At 43.0% G+C, this 24,221-nt stretch overlaps 1 protein-coding gene across 1 annotated transcript in view; it reads right to left on the reverse strand.

Moving 5' to 3' along the window:
* Bcat1 (branched chain amino acid transaminase 1) overlaps positions 1-5,669 on the reverse strand; it is a 109,295-nt gene extending 103,626 nt beyond the window's left edge. Inside the window, exon 1 of the mRNA XM_003470335.5 lies at positions 5,475-5,669. Coding sequence (XP_003470383.2) covers positions 5,475-5,480 — 6 coding nt within the window. The 5' untranslated portion in view covers positions 5,481-5,669. The remainder of the gene's footprint in view (positions 1-5,474) is intronic.
* Between the last annotated feature and the right edge of the window lie 18,552 nt (positions 5,670-24,221).

The following is a 24,221-nucleotide window of genomic DNA, read 5'->3' on the forward strand; positions in this document are numbered from 1 at the left end:
GCTGAGGTATGAGGATCCAGATCACTGCAAATTGGAGGCCAGCTTGGGCTACAAAGCAAGTTCAACTGCATAGTGAATCCCTGTCTCAAAAAGAAAAAAAAAAAAAAAAAAATTAAAAAAGGGTCTGAGTGTGTAACTCCAGGTGAAAGCCTTGGGTTCAATCCCCTGTACCCATGTGGGAGGTAGGGTATGGCAAAGCTGGCCGGGGAAATAGACAGGACCTGTCAATCACAAGATCTCAGCACAGCATCACATAATTCCCATGTAGAATTTCTCGGGTTCCCAGGAGATGTGACTCCTTGGGAACCTGCTATCAGGACTCCTCAGAGTAGCCCACTCCGTGCCTTCATTTTTATTTTTGCTTTTATCCTTTCCTCTCTTTGTTCTGCCCAAGTTTGCTCGATGGAGACTGAAACAGTTTTGGCCCAGACAGGACACTGTAGTGGGTGAAGCCTTAGAGGTGGGACCAAGGAGCTCCTATCTTCCCCGCTCCTAGGAATTTATCTATGGCGCCAAAAAAGACCAATGGGCTACCCGTGCATCCCTAATGCCCCCTTAGGTTCCACCCCAAACCGAGGCTACTTATATACCCCCATGCCAAGTGTCCGCCAGAGAGAAAGCCCAACTCCAGTGGTCGGGGGTGTTTTGGTTTTCTCTCTCTGTAAAGGCCTCTTTTGTTTTACACTTCTCATCTTATATATAATCTTATCAGAGACCATTTTCCCCTTACCCCTTCACCCTACACATTTCAAATAAACTTCTGGCATCATTTTCAGCTTATCTTGTCCTATTCTTTGTTCAAGGCAAGAAGGACCCAGAATACATTTAATTGGGGAGCCATTTCTAAAGGAACCACCAGATGACACTACCACACACATATAGTGCAAAACCACATATTTTTTAGTATAACCTTAAATTTTTGCTTGTCCAATGTAATCCCTCCATTTTTAAAATTTGTCATCCCTTTTCATATCTATCTCTCTCTCTCTCTATCTATCTATCTATCTATTTCTGGAACATACTTCCCTTTCTCTGTTTTTCTCTCATCTCTCTACCTGGCTCTGTCCCTTTATTTATCTGTTTAGCTGTACTGGGGGACTATGCACTGAGCAGCGCCCTCAGCCCCTTGTTATTTTTATTTTGAGACTTAAGTCACTGAATCACCTAGGCTGGCTGGGACTTGTTCCACATCAGCCTCCTGAGCGCTGCACCACCATACCTGGCTCCTAAATCACTGCCTACTATTTTATCTTTTCCATTAATCACTGAACAGAAGAAGAAACGTTGTGAGAAACTATTTTCCCACAAAAAAAAAAAAAAAAAAAAGGCATGGACTGTACCACAGAAAACCGTTTCTGTGGTAAGTCATGCCACTCCTAATAAAGTGATCTAATTTCTGAGCTATTTGAAAGAAGTAAACACTCAATTTTTAGAGGTAATACAATTTATGTTTGTGGATTTAAGAGAGTTTATTGTAAATCTAGGCGAAGTTAATACTTGAACCTTGGTATTATATAGACAAGGCTGTTTCTATTTTGCTTTTGCATTTACCATTGATATTGGGAATCACAGACTACCTCGTAGGATGAAACCACAAATATTTACAGTTACGTTCATTAACTTGTGCAAATGTGAATTGCACCTCACATTTACATCTCAATTGAATTGTAGAAAATCAAATTTCAGTGGCCTTAGCTAGATAGCCACTGACACCTACACTGGCTCAGGATCCCGCAGGAAGGACATTTACCATATGTTATGTTCACTATCCAGCGCATTTGGGCAGCTGTTTGGGGGAGATAACGTTACACACCAAGTCTGCTCATACTTACAGGTCAGCTACAATTTCCTCCAGTGCTTGAGAAGAATGACAGTATCACACAGAAGGGAGACGACCACTGGGATAATGATGGCTGTCAGGAGAAGGGTCAGATTCTCCCCATTCAATACTGAAACCCAACTCCAGCACCTCCCCAGTGGGGGGGGAGGGGGGGAGGGGACTTTCCACAGGGCTCCCCTAGAGCAACTGTTATTTAAAGGAATTATGGATTATGGTTACCAAGCCTAAAAGAAAGCAGAGAAAGCTTTTACTTACTTACTTACTTACTTACTTACTTTTCTTTTATGGTATTTAAAATCAGGTCCAGGGCCTTTTGAGTTGAGCTATATTCCAGCTCCCTTTTTTGTTTTTTTGAGTCAAGGTCTTGCCAGGTCTCAAAATTGCCCATGCTTGGCTCAAACTTGTGAGATCTTCCTGCCTCTGCGTCCCTGAGTAGTTGTTTTATAGTCAGGCGCAGCTGAAGAAGCTCTTTTATTCTATCTCCCTTTATTAACCTATAACAGGCCCAGGAAGCGAGTAACCTGTAACCTCCAAAGATATAACCAACCGAAACACCTAAAGATGGCTACAGTTCAGAATCAAATCTTCATTTTTGCCCAGAAATAATTTATTCACAAGTCTAATCCTCTCACCATCAGCTGCCAGCAGCTGACTTTCCTCATGACAAACAAGACCCAAAATCTATACTAACGAAAGCAATCAGGAGAGGCAGAGCTGCTGCCAGAAATCATGACTTGGCTTTAATTCTTAGAAAGACAGGAAGGCAGTGCAAAGCTAAACCTGGCTGGAGAGGAGGCGAGACAAGATCCCGGACACATGCGCACAACAGTTCCCAAAGCCCAGCACGGGAACTTCTCGCGAGAACTGGAACAAGTTTTCTGCAGGAGACCTATATTTGAAGTCAGAGTGAGTAGTGAATAATACAAAAAAGGTCAGAAGACATTGAGTCTCGGCCACCATGTTCTTTCTTGCATGGTGGATACCCTCGCCCTGTAGGGTGTATTTGTCTTCCTACTTGGCTCAAACTCAATGGGCAGGATCTGTTTCTTTTTCTACCTTTAATGAAACATTGCTATCATTTGTGCTTGTCTTGATCAATTCTTTGCTCAGAACAGAAGGAACCTAGAAACCCCCTCGAGGAGACTCCAGCACCCAAAGCCAAGTAACATTGTACAAATCTCTGTTAGCACAAATCTGCTTAGTATAAATCTGCTAAGTTAGGTAGAAGTATTACAGGCAGTCAGACAGGGCTGGACCCTCCAGTGGTCAATGCAAAAGAGGCATATTCAGTGAACACCAGGCTTCAGGAATAAAGAGCTACTCGTCCATATACTTCTCCTACAAATGAATAGCAATGATTGATACTCTGAGTAACCATCCGTCACCTTGCGGGGCAGGACCAAACCTTGTCTGCCAGTGTGCACTTGCAATGTGACTGGTTTCCCCATTTGATCCCCACTTAATCAGTATTACCCAAAAGATTATATTTATTGTAAACTTACTGGTTGACCATGGTTTTGTCCCACCTCACATGCATCCTGTGATTTGCCACTGGATGACAATTACCTAAATGACTATACTTGTAAACTTATTGATTGATTATAATTTTGTCCCACCTTAAGTCCATCTCACCTTGTGGTTTTGTGCTCAATAAACACCCTTGAGAAGAGGGTTTGTCTGGCTTCTTAGAAGCTTTCTTTCTCTCAATAAATTAATTCTTCCTACTCTTAACCTCCGTCGTTCCTAAAGATCATTCCTTGATTTTAGGGAACACAAACCTGGCATTTTGGACACCTGGCAGGTTGGATCTTTCTTTCCCTTATATCCTTAGAATCAAATGACTACTTTTGACTTTCTTTAAAAAGATTTTCAACCCATTTCTAGTAAGCAGGCCTTCTCAGGTTCTGAGACCCTGATGAGTGAGAAAAGTTCTTGAATGCACACGGAAAAACTTTTAAATTCTCCTTCATTTCTGGACAAGAGAGATCTAAGATCAAATGAAGCAACTCATCAAATGAAATACATAATGGCCAAGATGGAATTTTTCATGGGCTCCCCATCCCTTTTGGGGGCAGTTCCCGCCCTTTTGTTAGGCCCACTTGACTAACTGCACTGCTGACCCTGCCCTGAGAGGTCACAGCTTGTGACAGGAATATAAACCTGCCACCTGGTCTCCAGCCTCCTCCTGTCTATTCCTATTCCCTATTCCCATTCTCCAATCCTTTCCCCAATGAATTTTCCTGTGTTGTTCTTTATAACTCATTCTTCAACTTCAGGGAACAAGAACTCGGCCTTCGGGACATCTAGCAGGTTGGAGTTACATTTACATCCCCTATATCACTTGGAGGTCCCATATCAAGACCATGTCTAGATTATGATCATTTCTTTCCTAATTGCTGAGTATAAGGAAACCATTCGAGGATATCTTCTGGTTTCTCATTTTAAAAAATGCCTTGTAAAAGGGATAGAGGCTTTCAGATTTAAGTTAAAGTGCCTGACCTTTGAACCTATTAAACATATAGCCAGCCACAACTCCATGCAGGACAAGAAATGCTAGAAAAACTCATTCTCATGATTTCTCCTCTTACTCACTAAAGCTGGGTTTGATCAGAATGTATTTTTCTAGATAAAATTAAATAACCACGAGCAAGCCACAAACAGCATGTATGAGAAAAAAGATTGCTGAATTGTTCACTACTGTTCATTTGCAGGATCTTTTAAATACAAAACACATGGTTTTCACTCATGCACTGCAGAACTGTAGGGGAGAATTTTTGTAAAAAGCAACCACGTTCGTATCACTTCCTCTCAAGGCCTCTGTCAGGGATGCCATGCAGTTCAGAGTAGCAAACACCAGCACTTCATCCTCCTCCTTCAAACGTGGCTTACTTCTCCCCAAAATTCACACCGTATTACAGAAATCGCCAAGATGCTGAATTGCAGCACCCCGCTTGTCCATCTTTCCTTTTGCTTTAGAAAAAGCTCCTTTTAATGTCTTTCTAGCTTTTCCAATGTGTGAAACAAAGCAGACAACACGCTGAGCAGTATGCATCTACACAGCTCAGCCTTCAAAAGAACTGAGATTGGCAGACTAGCTTTAGAATACACGCCATCGGGTCTCTAGCGCTTTAATAAATGAATGTCTTTAGGCTTCTAAGATCTGTAACTCCTAGAAGCATCCACAGGCTTTTAAGAGGTAAGAGAGAGTTTTCTCTTCACCTCCCTCTTCGCTTACACACACCCAACAGGAAACCCTCTGTACAGCCGGGGACCCCAGCCATCCTCTTCCAAACCCTCCATCTCCAGCGCACCTAAGAAATTCACAGCAGCTTCCTGTTCTCCTCCAGAGTTGGAAGCAAGCAGGCGAGGGAGCTGTGAGCTTTCTCACAACTCACAAACACAAATGCAAAACGCCGAGAGGGCATATACCGCTGGAGGTTGCAGCCTGAGCAGAAAGGAAGGAGATAAGATCCTACCAAGATCCGGTCACCCACAGCGGCTGTCCTTCTTTCGTCCCCTTTTCTGCCAATTTTTTTTTTTTTTTTTTTTTTTGCGTCCTTTTCCGAGAAATCAACGCGCGTTCGGATTCTTACGCGCAGCTTTGTCACACGCAAAAGAAATCCCAAGCCGTTACCTTCATGGTGCTGCTGGCCGTGAGGTCCCACGTGTCGCGCCAGCACCGCGCGGTCCCCTCCTCCGGGCAGGATCCGGGCGACCACGCGTGGAAGGCGGAGGCCTTGCGGTGGCGGCGAGGGAGACCTCGGCGCGCGGTCCCCGGATTGCATCAGCAGGAAGACGCCTGGGCTGCGCCCCCGACGCCCCCAGACGGCCGCGAATCGCCCAGCACCAACCTCCCTCTGCTCTCCAGCTTCCTCCACCCCCACCCCAGATTGAGCTGGTGCTCGCCAGTGCGTCCCAGAGAACGGTGATACCACCGTGCTGACTGCACGTGGGTAGGCAGGAAGGAGGAGGAAACAGATCAGAGATCGATGTGATTGCCATTTTCTCCACTGAGGTTTGCTGGCTAGAGATCGCTGCGCTTCCACGCTCCGCAAAGCAAAGTGGCTCTCCTGGTGCCAGTAACCTAGCTCACAGTTATACACTGGGTCCTCATATCGAAAGGGAAAACTTTCCTTTTTCTTTTTCCTTTCTTTCTTTTTTTTTTTAACCCTCCAATGGTAAAAGGAATGTGGCTGGTTTTTACAAGTGAATCCAATGCTTTCTTCCACCTTTCCTCCAGTCCCCCAGAGTCTTCACATACAACCGCCCACACCCTTTGCCAGTTTCTCGTGTGTTTGTGGACTTCCTTTTGCTGTGAAGTTGCTTGCTGGCGCCAGGCATCCCCCCTCTCCACCTGGACACAAATCTCCAGGACTGCACAGCCCCACGCTGGCCTCCGCGGCTTTGGGGCATGATCAGGCTGATCCTAACTCTCTGGATCAATTTAGCAAATCGTGTTTGGGTAAATCTAAGCCTAAGTCTTGGCTGCAAAGACACTGCAGACTCCTTCAAACTAGAAGTGGGCCCTTAATCTAAGCACTGTGTTTTGTCCATATCCCTTCTTTTCCTTCTTTCCTTCCTTCTTTTCCTTTCTGTTATTTCCATGTGTCACACTATGCAAAATGCCAAGGACAGAGTAGTAGACAACACAAAAAGTTCTTATCTTCATGGGGCTTATTTATATTCTATCGTGGGTAACAAAGTAAACTTCAAGTCAGGTAGCAAAATATTCATAAACTGATAAATGGATAAATAAAATGTGATGGGCTTCCTTCTACAGACCGTCATTCCACAATGGAAAGAAAATGAACGTTCGAGATTCAGCTCAGTGGTCGAGGGCATGCTCAGCATTCATGAGGCCCTGAGTGGAATTCCCTAACACCGTGAATATATGAGTAATAATATTTAGACACACTATACCAGGGAACACCCTAAAAATATGATGTAGAGTGAAAGCATGCAGACACAAGAGTTTACCTGGCATAGCTCTCCGTTTGTGCAAAATGTGCAGAACAGAAAGAACCACAGAGACAGAAAACAGAGAGTTGTGCCCAATCTGGAGAAAAATGTGGAACAGGAAGTGGAGGGCATAGATACAAGAATTCTTTTTGGTGTGATTAAAACGTTCTAAAATGAGTTTGTGCGGATGCTTGCACAAAGCTAAATGCTCTGCAATCCTCTGACCTACATTCGTTACTAGCTGAACCGGACTGTGAGTTTTCTCTGCACCATGATGTTCCTTTTAAACATCGGATAGTGTGTGGTGAATTTTACGAGTGAATAGTAAGAAGGAGATAGATGATGATGAGCCACAGGGGCTGCCTGAGAAGGACTTCTAGATCAAAGTGCGGTGAGGTCTCTTTGGACGTTAGAAACTAAAGGAAAAAGTGGCATAAAAACAAAGACCCAGGGCTGGGGATTCAGCTCAGGGGCGCAGCTCCTGCCGGGCAATTGTGCGAGGTGGTGAGTTCAATTTCTGATACAAGAAAGGGAAAAGAACTTGAAGGGAAGAAAGAACAGCATAAAGTGAAAGAGGTTTTTGGGAAATAAATATCCACAGAAGCCTGGAAGAGCAAAGTGGCTCTCTCTGTCTCCCATTTCCTTCCAGTGTCAAGTGGAGTGTTCTTCCTCATTGCTGTGTGGAAACTCACAAGACTTCTCTGACAGCGAAAATTGCTTTTTCCAGTTAAGATTCATCACTCACCAGCACAGTTACTCTGACAGTAGCCTCGTTCCAGCAGAAAGCCACAATTAACTGATACCAAAGGAAGCCGATTTCGCCGCAGTTGATTTGTGCCCTATCATTACCTTGGCAGTGTCTTTTCCCGAATTGGAGGGGAGACAGAATTTCCAACTAAACCAGAAACACTACCTTGGAGATGGACATCAGAGCCTTCAACTGCCTCGCTTCATGCTGTTGTCACTGTTATAATAAATTCAATTACTGTATGCATTATTAAAAATGTATGGCAACTACTCCCAGGCCGAGTTTCTCTCCTGTATCGTACTAATTTTCCCTAGAGAAAGGGAAATTCACAAATCTCTGCCCTGCACTGTAAACAGCCCAGGGCTCTGGGTAGGATAATTACCCACAAACAGAAAGCCATGAAATATTTAGTCAAGAAAGTAAAGGAAAATCTACTCTAAAATTCCACTCTGCAAACTAAGAACAAAAGACATTCTTCTCTTTCTCACGAGGAAGAATATTTCAAAATTTTGGTTTTTTATATCTTCTATAATACTTGCATTCATTACCTGTTACATTATGTGTATATAGACACCAAATTCAATTCTCAAAATTCATGTGTATTATATTTATGGAATATTTCCCGGGGCAATTTAGATTACATGCATTTGCTTTTATCTTCACTGTATGTACTCTAGTATTTAATCTCCATGTAAAATTTGACTCACTGCATCAGAGAGATAACCACTTCATTAAAACTGAGAGACCACTGGGCTGTATGATTGCTTGTGCCCCAAACCAGTAGCATCCAAAGAAAAGTGAGGGCGAAGACTTTTTGTTGAACATGTGTTAACTGGACTTGAAATAATGGTGACAAACCAGATAGATAGTAGTTTTTAAAAATGAACATTCTAGAGGAATAATTGAGACACATGGAGATAGAAGGTAAAGACAGAAAATCTAAGACCAGACACAAGTAGGATGAATACCTTGCATTTAGAGATCATGAGAAGAAAGAAACATGGTCATAAATAAAGACTTCCTGTTCAACACGGTAAGTTCTGTATTCAGGTCTCCCCAATAACTGCATAAACTTTGGATGAACTATCTCTTGATGGGGGGCAGGGGGGCCGGACAGAAGATCAGTGTTTTTATAATGCATCTGTATTTTCTTCTCAGTTTGACACATTAACACCTTGGAAGACCAAAGAGACCCAAGCCTAATCCTATAGCAATCTCTAATCCAAGTGAAGAACCAACTGGTTGTTTAACAAATGATCATCACACAAAGGGAAGGTGAGGAGTATGATAGAGCCTGACTTTACAGCCACACCTGAATTCTGCTAATTTGTAATTAGTGGCTTTTCACAAATTACACAATCTCTTTCTGAGACTGCTTTCTCTCCCTCTTCCTCCATCTCTTTCTCACTCTCTCTCTCTCTCAATTAAGCACTGAGAATTGAACCCAGGACCTTCACACTGAGCTACATTCCCATCCATTTTTTGTGGGTTTTTTTTTTGGTTTGTTTGCTTCTTTTTTGAGACAGGGCTTTCATTATGTAGTTTGAGCTGGCCTTGAACTCCCAGTGTAGCCCAGGCTGACCTCGTGGTTATGTTTGTGCTTCAACTTCCCAAGTGATAGGATTATAGGCATGCCACTGTGCCCAGCTTCCCAGCCCTTTTTGCATTTTGTATTTTGAGGCAGGGTCTTGCTAAATTGCCCAGGCTTGACTGGAATTTATGTTCATTCTGCCTCAGCCTCCAAGAGTACTGAGATTACAAAAAATGCTAATCCAGGGCTGGGGATTTAGCTCAGCGGCATAAGCACCTGCCTTGCAAGCAGGCAGTTGTGAGTTCGATCCCTGGTACCGATAAAAACGAAAAAGACAAAAAAAAAAAAATGTTAATCCCCAAAATAAGGAAAAAATGTTAATCACTAAGATAAGGAAAAAAGCACTTAATTACTCCTCTAGGGCAATCACTATACCATAAACCTAGTTTGTCACCATTATTGCAAGTCCAGTTAACCCAAATTCCATCACATAATCTTCCTTCTTAAACCTGCTCCAAACCTGAGTGTAATTCATGCCTTCCTAGGTAACATTTAAGGCTGAGAAAAGATTTGAAATTCTATGGCCTCAGGTCCCCAAACCTTCCCAGCTCTATCCAGAACATCTCACATAGTTATCCTGCCTTCCCTTCCCAGTCTTGCTTCCCCAGTTTAATCACCCATTATCCCTTCCCCCTGGATTACTATTAGTATGGCTTTAATCTCACCTTGCTCTGCTCTACCCAACACAGATGGTGAGTAATCTTCCTAGGCCTCTGTTCTGATTAGTTTTTCCCCTGCACAAAAACATGTAGCTTGTGCTGTTTTCTCATGGCAACCAGATGTAAATGGTGTTACACTCGAACTCTCCCATCATGGCTTCTGTAGAATGCTATTGGGATATTTTTCCCTCCAGCCTTGCTTGCCTATATGATGTCTATTGTCAAGACCTATTTTAATTACTACCTTTCCTGAAGCAAGTCCTTGGGGCACACCAGTGGCTCCCAGTTGGGAGTGATTTTTGTATCCCCAGGGGGCATTTGGTCTTATTTGGAGACATTTTTGGTAACGGCTAGGGACCTCCTATTGCTATCTAAGGGCAAGAGGCCAAAGATGCTGCACACACAGGACAAGTCCCCCTCCCAACCTCAAAGGAGAGTTATCTGGCCCAATATATCAATAATGCTGAAAGAGTTTTGGCCCAGACAGAACACTGTAGCTGGTAAAGCCAAGGAGCTCCATCTCCCCCACCCCTAGGAATTTACCTATGGCACCAAACATAGACCAATGGGCTACCTGTGCATCCCTAATGCCCCCTTAGGTTCCACCCCAAACTTAGGCTACTTATATGCCTCCACTCCACGTATTCCATGGAGAGATCGCCGACCGGGGCGGAGGGGGGGGGGGGAGATGCCACGCCCCAGGGGATCGGGGATGTCTCTCCCCACATTCTCAAAATAAAGGTCATTTATATTTCATACTTATCTTTTCAGCTGCCACCGGTCCCCCACAGTTCTATCACATGGTTCCCTGACTGGGAACAGCAGATGAGAGACTCCTGGGGCTGGTTCCCAGTTTGAGTCCCCTGCCGTTCAGGACCAGGACCAGATTGCATCCTGCATTAATTCCTCACTTCTATACTCCGGGAGCTGTAAACTTGTTGCTGCCGGCTTGCAAACAACACCGACCTAATTTACCACAGGTGAGCAACCCCCTGGAGATTGCCACTGGGCCAGGCCCCAGGCGAGTTTTCTCCCCCTTTCCATGGGTTCGAGTGACACTCTCACGTCCTTAGATAGCCCAAGGCAGAGTCTTTCTGGGCCAATCTGTGTCCACGCTGGGAGACTCTCATGTCCTTTGGGTTCGGATAGCCCAAGGCAGAGTCTTTCTGGGCCAGCCTATGTCCACACTGAAAGACTCTCACATCCTTCAGAGTTTTTTAAGTTCTCACGGGCAGAGTTGTTACTATACCCACGTGAAATCTACTCATATATTGGTGATGGCCAATTATTATGAGTTTTGGAACCATAAAATATCGGTCTAGAGTAAAAAGTGACGAATTTAAACTTAGCAGACCATAGTCTGTTGCCTCATCAGGCTATAACTCCATAGGCTAGACCCCACACCAGATTTTATCTTGGGGACCATTTCCTGTCCCCCCCCCCCAAAAAAAACCATACCTATCTATGGCTTATCACACTGATGACAAGTTTACAAAACCCTCTATCTTTAAGCCTTTGTTTTAAGAATGTGTGTCCTTTCCTGCTCCTCCAGGATCCCTCTCCCTCCCCACACTTAAAGAGATAATAGCGTCTTTCTCTGCAGCCTTTCAGAGCTTTCTTGGCTTCTCCTTTCCTCCCTGCTTCCCCTCCCCTCTGCCGCGTGCCGACCCATTCCCAGCTGAGATGGGAGAAATGCGCCTAAACAGTGTTGAGAGATATATGCAGGCTGCTTTAGGCTTTCATGCCGCCTCCCAACTCCACGTGGTATCTCAGCTCTCATGCTGTGCTCCAGGTCCACGCAGGTTCGGCTCTAATGTCACACCCTAATCCATGCACCCTGTGAGCAGATCCAGCTCCACGTGGCGGCTCAGCTCCACATGAGTCGGCTACTGGCCGCACATCTGGGAGCAGCCCCAGCTTCATGCGGTGTCCCAAGTCTGCCTCCCCGCTCTGCCCCCCATGCGCCACCATTGCTGCCACCCTGTGCGCGTTTCCGGGGGCAGTCCCAGCCCTGCCCCACGTGCTAGTCCCAGCGCTTGCCTCACCTTCACTCTGCATGCTCTGGCTCCACCCTTGGCACGCCCCGCCCAGCCTCAGAGTTCCATCCTGCCTTAGGCACTGTGCATCTCCCAAACACAAGTGCCACTTTAAACACAGGCACAGATAGGCAGCAGCTCGGCGGCTCGGCTCAGAGATGCAATTTTTTTTTTTTACAGTTCTCAAACCATTTAATCAAGGTTAAATATGCCGGCAATAGCCAAGACTTTGGCCAATGAACAGGACAGTGGCCACCTGGTAATTTTACCAGCCTTGTTTATCAATCAAAGCCTTCAGTAGCCTCCTGTTTAACAGCTAAGGTTAGGGATGATTATGGATTCCTTTTGCTGGGAACCACTGGCTCTCCGGGACAGGGTTTGTGTGATATGTGCAGGGCAGCAGGGTCAGCACTGCGGCAGAAGCCAAACTTAAACCTTTCCCAGTCTATCTGCCTGCCCTAGCTCAGCCCTCCACCAAGCCATAATTAACTATATTTAACTGATATTAAATAACACCATAGCTGATTTCTCTCCTAAGTAAAAAAATAAAAAAATTAATTAAACAGGCCATCATCCAAAAATCAGATGGCATGAGACATTTTAATAACATAAAGAGATACTTATATATATGACATAAATAACATGTCAGTTCCTAAAATTCTCTGGACCTGTCCTCCTTATGAGAAGCCATTACTAAAGTTATAAATACCCTGTTGATTATATTTGACTCCTGCATACTTACTTAATTCTACAGATACCTTCTACTGTAGTCCAGATCCCAAACAAAAAGGCAAAACTTGACCTTAAAACCTCATAGAGACCTTAATATGGCTTTTCATATTTGCAACAACAAAAATAACACTTGTAACACTTGGAGTTCTGACACAGGTAAACCGACACAAGGTGGAGCTGCCTGGGACTCCCCATGGACCATGCCTCAAATGCAGCAGAAGACATTGGGCAAGAGAGTGCCCCATCCTGGCATTCCTTTGAGAACTTACCCCAGGGCTACTGGACTGTCCTAGCCACCAGAGAGTAGGTAAGCTATCCTAACTTCTAGCCCTCACAGGAAATGCCAACACTGCCAGATTCATCACCAACAGATCTGCTTAAACTTGCTGCTAAAGACTGACAGGGCTCAGGGCCAACAACAGCCCCCTTTATGGATGTCTGTTTCAGAGTCCAAGTCCCACTAAAAGTCTCAGGTAAGACATTCTCTATACTTGTGGACATAGAGGCCATATGTACAGAGTTCTTCCTGAGTTTTCAGGCTGCTATAATAAGTCCTCAATCTCTAGGAGACATTGAGGGTCAACCTATGCCATTTATAAACAGGGCCTATTTCGCGCAGGTCCCAGTCCAAAATCTTAAAATGCTTTCTATTCCCTTGTGTTTATATAGACTGACTTAGACACACTAAGGCTTCAACAGCTTACACCTGTTATCACTAGTAAACCTCTCCTCAGTGATATAAGACCACCTCCTTCCTTTCTTATTCACCAATTTCTCAGGCAACCCTGGTCAAGATTGACAGATAAATTTTGTCTTCTCACTTTGTTAATACTTTTTCAGAATACATAAAAGCCTCTCATACAACCAGGGAGACTGCTAATATACTTGCTAAAGTTCTGTTACAGCAAATCATTCCAAGGACTCCAACCAGGTTAAAGCGATCCATACCTACCTGATATTCTTGGCAACCTCAACAGTGATCAAAGTTGCTAGACTGCCATCCTGGTTTCACATCACTCACCCTCCCAGCCCTAAATCTGATCATTCTGAGTGGTCATCTCATCTTCTGTCACCCACCCGTCTCAGTTTCACAAAGGCCTCACAGCCACAGTTAACAGGCTAAGTCATGTTTTGTTATCCACTTTGGTTTCTAATTTCTTACATTCTATTAATGATCATTTTTACAGCAGGACTCTTGACAATCTTTCCTAAAGACTCCCACATCATGCGTAAGATAATCTTCATAATGTTCTGTGTGACAACTGTCTTAGTTCTTTCTACCCTCAGCTGTTTGGTTAAATGTGACATCCCTAAAAGCCTATGCCCTTACCTTCCCTATACTGGTACAGCCACCGCCTTCCCTGTTCCCCCTATTTTTTCCAGTTCAACTCCTGGACCGGAAAGGAGCTGCTAAGACGTTTACCCACCTACCCTCTTAATTTTTACCCTTTCAGATGGGGGAGTAATCACCTCTCATAACTTCACTCCTCCTAACCCTACACTTATTTTTCAGAATTCTACCTCACCGTGACAATGATCCTACCTCAGTGTCGTCCTAATAATAATGACATGTCTAAATCAAAGGCACCTTTCCTTTTACCTCACCTGGGGCCTTAAGTATGACAGTGTCTTGCCTCCTCATAACATCTTGTCTCTTTGTTTTTCCAGTCTAACATACGTGCATTCACCAGTGAAATTGTCCTGGCTAAAACACCTGGCACCAGCTTCTACCTGGGCATCAACCGTCATCCCGTCGACTCCCCTAGACCCCAGTACATTGCCCCCTCCCAGCAGGAAGCAATTAAAGAAAGAAATCTTCACCCCTTTTCATAATAATAATCATAAGACAGGATATGAAAGAGTTTTGGCCCAGACAGGACACTGAAGCCGGTAAAGCCAAGGAGCTCCATCTCCCCCACCCCTAGGAATTTACCTATGGCACCAAACAAAGACCATTGGGCTACCTGTGCATCACTAATGCCCCTTAGGTTCCACCCCAAACCTAGGCTACTTATATGCCTCTACTCCACGTGTTCCATGGAGAGATCACCAACCCCGGGGGGAGATGCCACACCCCAGGGGATTGGGGTGTCTCTTCCCACATTCTCAAAATAAAGGTCATTTATATTTCATACTTCTTATCTTTTCAGCTGCTGCCAGTCCCCCACAGTTCTATCAAATGACAGACGCCTTGCTTATACACCCATATCAGTGCACATACTGTTTCCATACTACTGTGGTATGTGTCTTAGCCTTTGCTAGGGAATTCTGTGACTGTAGGGAGCTGTCGTATTTGTGTTGATCATGGTGTTAGTGCTGACCACCTTTCAAACTGTGCCTTCTCCGTTCTTTTACTACGTCTTAATTATTTACTCTCTTCAGATATTCCTCTCCTCAGAGTTTCATCCTCAGTCCTCAATTTTTTCTCATTCAATTTGAATTTTCTTCATATAAGAATTCATCCACTCTTTAGCTGACACAGTTATTTTACCTACTAAATGGTGATTTTCCTCCCTTTTTCTTCTATTGGGACCATGCCTTGTTTTCCCCTGTAGAAGGGGTGTACAGGGTTTGAATAGTTCATTCAAGGCAGTCCTGATGATCTCATTTTTACTTTGCAGTCGTCTATTTTCCCACATTTCCTCAAGCTAGAAAGGACCAAAGGATCAAGTTCGGGTTAAATGCACCCTAATGGCAAGTCCTCTGAGGGGCCACGATGGAGGATTTTACCTTCTGATTGGGACAGTGACAAGTCAGACAAAGACGCCTCACAGATGCTCTGCTGCCATCTTCCCCCTGTTACAGGCAGCTGAGCCAGTTAGAAATATTATAGGCAGTCAGACGGGGTGAGGCCCTCCAGAAGGCAGGCACAGAGGACCGGATGTCTGATGACCTTGGAGGGGGACACCCACCTCTTGCTGTGGGCCAGATCTCAAGACGAAAGGCAAAACAAATGCAACCACACCCTTAATCATAATTCTTAGAGATTAGGTCTGGGTCATGTTGAATTTGGGAGTCACCATTCCAATCGCTAGGGAAGAGTCACAGCTCTCTAAGAATGCCCCCTTCCTACGTGACTTGCTTTCCCATTTGTTCCTAATGTAATCAATTTTACCTGAACTATTGATCTTATTGGCTATCTATAGTTCTGTCCCACCTTATGCCCATCTGCCTTGTGAGCTCCCAGTCTTTCCCCACCTTAAACCCATGGTTTTACTCTATAAAAGTCCCTGGAAAAGACAGAGTCCTTGGCAACTGTTGTAGTCAAGGGTTGTTACACAGAGAACAATTCAGATCAGGACATGGAGTTTATAATATTTTTTATAATGGTCACCGAAGTTAACACAGGAGAATGCAGGAAATCTATCCGCAACACCAACAACATAGATTATTTAGTCAAGAGTCTAAACCCCACGGCAATGTCCCACATGAGTCCAGATAAAAAACCAGAGCTCAGAACAACGCCTCCACGAGTCCAACTGGAAGTCCAAAGCCCGCAAGAAGGACTCGTGCCAGTCTCTTTTACGGATTCGTGCCGGGAAGACCCAAGGGTCAGCGGTGGAAGCCAGAAAGTCTATGCCAGCAGGATGAAGGAGCTGTGCTAGTGGGATGAGGGTTCTACGCTGGAGCTGAGAAGACACACTCACAACAAAGACCAGGGCTATCCTGAAAGGCACCACAGCTGTCCTCAGCGACACGGAGGCCCCGAGCTCCTCCGATGACAAGCACAGTCAGGTACGTGCCAGGAAGCAGTGTGACAAATTCACCCTGGAGACCAGGCAGCACATGTCTTCCCCTCCGGAGCCAGGAAGCAATGCTTGATGTGAAGACCAAAGCTTCTCCAGGAGAACCAACAGCTCAGACAGCAACTTATAGGAGAACTAACAATGCCTCCATAACGCCTCAATCCCTCTCCACACCTCTCTTCTTCTCCGCCTATTTATCCTGGCAACCCTTCTCAGGTGGAGCATTTTCTCTCAATGCATGCTGATGTAATCCAGCTGGCGTTAAGTTGACCACTAGTTATCAAACCATAACAGCAACCTACTCGGGACCCCTTCTGTCTCTCTTCAGACAGAAGCTTCCTTTTTCTCAAAAAATATATTCTACTCTTCAGCTCCATTGTTCCTAAAATTTATTCTTCGGTTTTAGAGAACATGAACTCGAGGACATAGTAGGTCGAGAGTCTTATTCTCCTATATTACCCCCACACTTCCTCCTGCTCTTCTTTCTGCTCTTCTTCTTTCTCTTCCCCTTAATTTTTTTTTTTTTTTTTTTTGGTCTTTTTGAGACAGGGTCTCACTATGCTTTTCAGGCTGGTTTTGAGCTCACTGTGTAGCCCAGGCTGGTCTCAAACTCGTGATGATCCTCCTGCCTCAGCTTCTCAAATGCTGGGATTACAGGTATGTGCCACCAAGCCCTGCTCTTCCCTTTAATGTTATAATCTTTTTCTTTTCTTTTCTTGGTACCAGGGATCGAATGCATGCCCTCACACTTGCCAGGCAGGCCCCAAGATCTATTCTTTTACTGAATGAAAATTATCTAAATCCCCGGCCCTGCCTTTAATTTTCTAATGGTAATAGTACATAGCATTGGAAGCCCCCAACAGATTTTTAAATATCCAGTATCCAACAGCCCAATTAATTGCTGTTATCTGTAGGTACAATGTTCTATAACAGATTTCTGGAACTTGTCATGTGTAAGTGAGATTTTATACCAAGTGAAATGCTAATCTTATTACCAAAATGATTAGAAACTCACATTTCTCTACTGCATCTGGCAATCACCATTCCATTCCTTGGTTCTTACTCCTGCCTTTTCTTGTTTTAATATGTTGTTTAGAGATATATATTATGAGGAGCTGCAACAGCCATGCTCATATTGCAACCAGGGATGGAGAGTCTGAGGCTGAAAATATTATTTTTTTTGAGACAAGGTCTCACTCTGTAGTTCAAGCTGGCCTTGAACTCACTGTGTATCCTGGGCTGACCTCAAACTCATAGTGATCCCTGCCTCAGCACCCTGAGTGCTAGGATTACTGGAGTGCAGCGCCACACCAAAATATTAAGGATGGCAAAATGCAGAAAGAATAAGAGACCTGGGCTGCTGATAAGAGTCCACACCTAAAATTGCTTACCTTCAAAGTTTTATGGTATGCCATATCTAACCATCTTCATTGCTTTGCCACTATTGGTCAAATACTTTATTTTATTACCTCTTGAAGGAAAGATTGGGACCCCTGACTCTTGCTTCTTGCTGTTTTGGTTCCTGGCCATCATGAACTGAGCGTCTCTCCTCTGCCATGCGTTTCTTCCATGTATTTTTGCCTCATCACAAGGCCCAGAGCATAGAGCCCAGACACCATAAACTGAGACGTCTGAAACCATGTGCCAGAATAAACCTTTCCTCTTTAGAAGCTGACTTATCTCGAGTATTTGTTGCAGCAACAAAAGGTGGCTAAAATAAGACCTGTCATATCCCAGAACTGATATTCCTCTAACGTTTTAATTGAAACATTATCTTCCAAACAAACCCCCTTCCAATTTTCTTAGTTACAATAAACTAAGAATTTCTGTTCTGCAATTTCATCTGTACCTTTAGCTTCCGGAAGCCTCTATTAAAAGTCCCTGACATACAGCATGTGTTCAGTAAATGCTTAATAAAAACTTTAACCTTGTCTATGAACTTTTGACTCTTTGTGTTTTTTAACATCTAGTTTATTATACTTTAATCTATCATTTATATAATGCTTTTTATCTACATTGATCATTTCTGTCATTAATTTGAAGCAATAGATGATTTGCAAATGTAGTTAATGATATTGTTATGTTTACATTTGTCATCTATTTATATTTTCTTTCTTTCTTTCTACCGGTCTCTCTTCCTTTCTTTCTTTTTTTGGTACCAGGAATTGAACTCAGGACCTTGTGCTTGCCAGGCAGGTGCTGTGCTGCTGAGCTATATCCCCAGTCCTATTTTTTGTAAATGTTCAGTTTTTCTTGTCTGTTCTTTGTTCATTTGCTCCTCTTTTTTCGCTTTTTAAATTATATCTGTTATGATTCCATTCTATACTGTATGTTTGTTTATCAGTTATACCTTTTAGTTGCTTTTATTGGCTGGATTAGGATTTATAGTACAAGGATGTGTGTATACATGTATCTGAGTCTATCTGAAGTATAAGAAAGTTATAAAAATATGCTTCAATTTCCAATATCTTGGCTTTTGTGCAATGGGTAGCATACATTTTTCTTCTTCTTCTTTTTTTTTTTAAATCGGTACGGGGGATTGAACTCAGGGCAGGAAGATCGCTGTGAGTTCAAGGCCAGCCTAAGCTACATAAGTGAGTTCAAGGGCAGACTGCACTGCATACTGAGACCCTGTCTCAAGGGGGAAAAAAGACTTTAAAAAATTGACTCATTTACTATGATTTTTAAAATAACAACAAAAAAATTTTCACTTACTAATCTACTACCATTCTGATGGTATTACTTTCTCTGTGTTAACTCAGCTTTCCATCAAATGTCTTTTTCTTTTGCCTAAAGACTTTTTTTTGGAGACAGATTCTTGCTAAATCATTAAGTCACCCAGTTTGGGCTCAAGCTTGCAACCCTTCCTGCCTCAGCCTCTCAGAGTGCTGGGATTATAGGGGTACACATGCATTGCTGGTTTAAGCATAGCCTTTCTGTTGTTGTTGTTGTTGTTGTTTTGTCTTTTTCTTTTTTATTGGTACCGGGGATCAAACTCATGACTGCCTGCTTGCAAGACAGGCGCTTATGCCGCTGAGCTAAATCCCCAGCCCCTAGCATAGCCTTTCTGAATACAGTGAGCATGGAGCCTTTCGTAATGTATTATTATAGCTTTAAGTGAGTCCATAGAAGAATAACCAGCCAATTCTAAACTGGCTGTATATGTCCATTTTTAGGGGTCCCAGCTGAGTAGTAGATTTTGAGAGTGTTTAAATCATCATAGTGTTGGAGAACAAAACAGGTTGCATACAGAAAGCCATGAAGAACTTTCTGGGGTTTGGATGTTGCTGGGGACTGAACTGTTTCCCCTATTTCATATATAAAAGCCCTGACCCCTAATGTGGCTTTATTGGCAATGAGGCCTTTTTAAGGTGGTAACTAAGGTTGAATGAAGGCCTAAGGTGAGGTCCTCTTCCTGTGGTCTAGGAAGGAAGCTGGAGAGACCACAGAGAACCTTCCCATTGCTTGCAGGGAGAGAAGGCCCTGAGAAGAATGCGCTCACACAACAGCAACAAGGTGACTGCCTGCAAGCTGGCGAGAACTCTCACCAGGGACGCAGTGGGATGGGAGCCCACAAGGGACTCCTGGCCACCAGAAATGGGAGAAAATCACTTTCTGCTGTGCAAGTTACTTCTTCTGTGGTATTTGGTTACGGCTGCCCAAGTGGACTAGTATAGACGTTAATCTCTTATTCAGCTGAATACTAACTTTTTAGCTTTCTAGGTTGTATTTTAATATCCATTGGCACTGGAAGTCCAATATGAAAAAATCCAATTTAAATTTTATGTCTACACACACACACACACATACACACACTACAAAGACTTCATTTGGGGAAAACAGTATCAAAAGATGAGAAAAGTGAAATAACACAATCTCACTATTCAGAACTACCAGTGTTAATATGCTGCACAGGATTTTGTGTTTTTTATTCTCTATACTTGATATTGTAATATATGCAGAATCCGCTAAAAAATGTATACCCACTTTAGCGGTTCGCCATACTAATAAAAGTATGGAAGCTCAGGGCCACCACTTTGAGCTTCTTTTTTAATTATAGAAAACAAAGGTAATTTGTATTAATCTCATGATATCTCAACAACTTTGGTACTGGAATACTTATGCAAGTTTTTCTTTCCCTGATGTATACATTTTGGGGCAGATGCCGTATTTGTGTGTATCTATAAATAGTGTGATTAAAAATGTGTTTAAAATTTAAAAATTAGGACTTCTGGGAGAACATGGCAGATAGATAGCAGCTATGGAGGCTCTCTGAAATAGCCGGCTTAGAATCCAGGAATGGTGCATTGTGAGGAGTCCTAAGCAAGGGGAGATATACCCTGCTGACCCAGGAATGAACTAAACTGAGAGAAACCAACTGGAAATGCAATCCTGGTGATATAACTGGAATAGACAAAATCTCAGCACAGAAGCTGGAACCCACGCCTCTGGAAGCCGTGATTTGAATTTCCTGCTGCCGCTGCTGCATCTGAATTGGCATAGCAGGGACAAAGACACAAAAGCTCTGAGAGTGGGAATCGGCGAATGGATTTGAGAGCGGGACTGGAGGGAGCCCTGCATTGACCTGCGGTGAGTGAGAGGAACAGGGACCCTTCCATAGACTAGGAGGCTCCAACAGAAGACATTCTGGGACCGGGAAGACTAGCCAGAACAGGGTGCTGCAATGACTTTAGTCACATATTCCCCTTTCAAGTGGGATTGGTGGGGAGCACTTGGCCTGGGTGACGCTGTGGACTAAGACCCAGTAGGCTAGCCCAAACCAGGTCCCAGCGCCTGGTGGTGCACCCTAGCAGTGAAGCCTTCAGTAGGCTGACCTGGAGGGGTGGTCCCAGCAGAGGCTGCCCACGTCTGTGTCTCCCTAGTACACTGCAGTGGGTGGGAACACCTAGCTGGTGGATTCAAACAAACTGTAACTGACAAAGAAAGAAACTGGGCCTCCTATATATGCTTGTATAGAAGGAAGAAAATGTATGGGAAGAGGGAGCAACAAGAAAGGGTCTTTGGCCCCCAATCCTGAGAACACTGATCCAGGAAGAGGTAAATGCAAAGGAGAATGAGGACAGAGAACACGCAATATCAGCACGGCACCAATAGACATAAAGTGATATCTCTGGAGCCTCAGACAGTTCAAAAGTGAAGTATTTAATGAAATAAAGCAAGAAATAAGTAGAATAGTTAGAGAAATGCTAAGCACCGCCCAAGAAAAAACAGATGGTGAAATGGAAGAATGGAATAAAAGGGGAGAATTGTTTGATGGAAAAAATAGAGAAAACATAGAATATGTGAAGTAGGTGCAAAGAGATTATCAAAAACTCTATTGAAAGCTGGCATACCAGTTTGAAAGAAACTAAGGTCAGATTATCTGAACTGGAGGACAGATTTGTAATGTGGGAGCATGAAATGAAAACAGAGGACATTCTGGGAACAGCAGACTAGCTGGAACAGGGCCCTGCAGTGACTTTCGTTGCATATTCCCTTCTCAAGTGGGATTGGTGGGGAGCCCTTGGCCGTGGACTGAGATCCAGTGTAGGCTAGCCCAAATCAGGTCCCTGTGCCTGGCGGTGCACCCTAGCAGTGAAGCATTCAGTAGGTTGACCTGGAGGGGCGGGCCCAGCAGAGGCTTCCCAGGTCTGTGTCTCCCTAGTACACTGCACTGGGCGGAAACACATAGCCAGCGGATTCAAACAAACTGTAACAGACAAAGAGAAAAAAAAAAAAAAAACTGGGCCTCCTACATACGCTTGTACAGAAGGAACAAAAAGTATGGGAAAAGGGAGCAACAAGAAAGGGTCCTCAGTCCCCAATCCTGAGAACACTGATGCAGGAAAGGTAAATGCAAAAGAGAATGAAGACAGAAAACATGCAATATCAAACACAGCACATAAAGTGGTATCTCCAGAGCCTCACAGACAAGTTCAAAAATGAAGTATTTAATGAAATAAAGCAAGAAATAAGTAGAATAGTTAGAGAAATGCTAAGCACCACCCAAGAAAAAACAGGTGGTGGAATGGAAGAACAGAAAAAAAGGGGAGAATTGTTTGATGGAGAAAATAGAAAAAACATAGAATACGTGAAGCAGGTTCAAAGAGATTACCAGGAAACTAAAAACTCTATCGAAAGCTGGCATAACAGCTTGAAAGAAACTAAGGATAGATTATCAGAAATGGAAGACAGATTTGTAAGGTGGGAGCCTGAAATGAAAAACTTCTTAAAAATAACAAGAAAACAAACAGCAATAATACAAAGACTAGAAGATGATAAGAGGATCTATAACTTAAGAATTAAGAACATAAAAGAAGAAGTAGGGACTCAAACAAATGAACTACAAAAGCTATTCACAGAAATAATCCAGGAGAATTTCCCTAATTTAGCAAAAGGTAAAGATACTCAGATGTATGAGGCATACAGGACTCTAGCCACCTAAACAACCCAAAACAACCCAAACAGAGCTACACCCAGGCATATAATAATCAAAATTCCAGAAATCCAATATAAGAACAGAATATTAAAAGCCGTCAAAGACAAGAAACAGATCACTTATAAGGGAACACCCATCAGAATTACAGCAGACTTCTCGGCACAAACCATCAAATCACGAAGAGTGTGGGGGGAAATAATTCAAGCTTTGAAAGATAACAACCTCCAGCCAAGATTGATATATCCTGCACAACTGTCCCTAGAAATTGAAGGGAAAACAAGATGCTTCCAGGATAAAGAGGAACTAGGGGAATTTGCAACCACCAATTCAACTCTACAGAGAATACTGCAGGATATTCTATTTTTTTTTTCTATACATTTTCTTTAGTGAATGCAGGATATTCTAAAAAAAGAAAAATACCAAGACTTCAGAAACAGTGGCAGAGAGGCCACAATGAATGGAGCAGAAAGCGAAATGAAGAAGACAAACTGACAACAAACGACAGAAAAAGAGCTCAACAGAAATGAGGCAGAGAAGGTTGGATGGTATGAACAGCTATTTGGGAGAAAACATGACATCATAATAGGTAGTGCTGATTTAATATCCTCTTGTTTTGAAGTCCCATCAAGCTTTTGTTCTTCTGTCTCCATCAGTTTTAACGTGTTGTATCTTATTGGATTTTATTATATGTGATAATATGAACAAAAACTTTTATAGACAAGGAGATTATACAGAAACCATTGTTCATTTTCTGATAGTTGGTTCTAAATACCCTGTACTACTGTCATTCTCTTGAATGGTTTTACATTGTCTTGGTATGTTTGGTGCTACAGTATACAAAGTTATACTCAAAGATTTCAAGGAAAGAGACACTATGGTAACTACTTTTACATCAGGATATCTTGTGGTGAAACACTATTTTGCTTAAACGGTTATGCCTTGACCTGCGCTGTTTTGTTGTTATGCCCTCTTTTATCTCAATCTCCTTTTTAAAAATTATTTACTTTTTTATTTTTATCTTTTTAATTAAGGGAAAAATAAAAAAAGCAGGATACATTATAGTAACCCACTTTGATTTCTTATTAACTTGATTTGAAACCCTGTATAACCCTCACCATCTTGCTTTGACTTATTTTCCTCTATTCTGCTTTGCTTGATAGTACTAAGTTCAAAAGTATAGGCAAAACTGTGAAGACAATAAGGTTCATTATGACACCCATTCCGGTTGACTATTATCTTCTTTTAAAGTCCTGTAATGTCTCCAATGTTCTGGTTTTATTCTTTACTGTTTTGTTCAATTTTATTATAGCTGATGATATAGGCAGTTCTTTTTAAGATAGCAAGAGGCATTATGGTAACCACTGTTGATCACCTTGTATTCTGTTTTTACATTATGTACTATGTCCATCCTTTTGATTTGACTGACTCTATTTTGTTATGTCACATTTGGTTTTATTCTCTTAAAAAAAAG

The sequence above is a fragment of the Cavia porcellus genome, unplaced genomic scaffold, assembly GCF_034190915.1.
Source record: "Cavia porcellus strain 051 isolate PalLab524CR breed Dunkin Hartley unplaced genomic scaffold, mCavPor4.1 scaffold_27, whole genome shotgun sequence".
Lineage (NCBI taxonomy): Eukaryota > Metazoa > Chordata > Mammalia > Rodentia > Caviidae > Cavia > Cavia porcellus.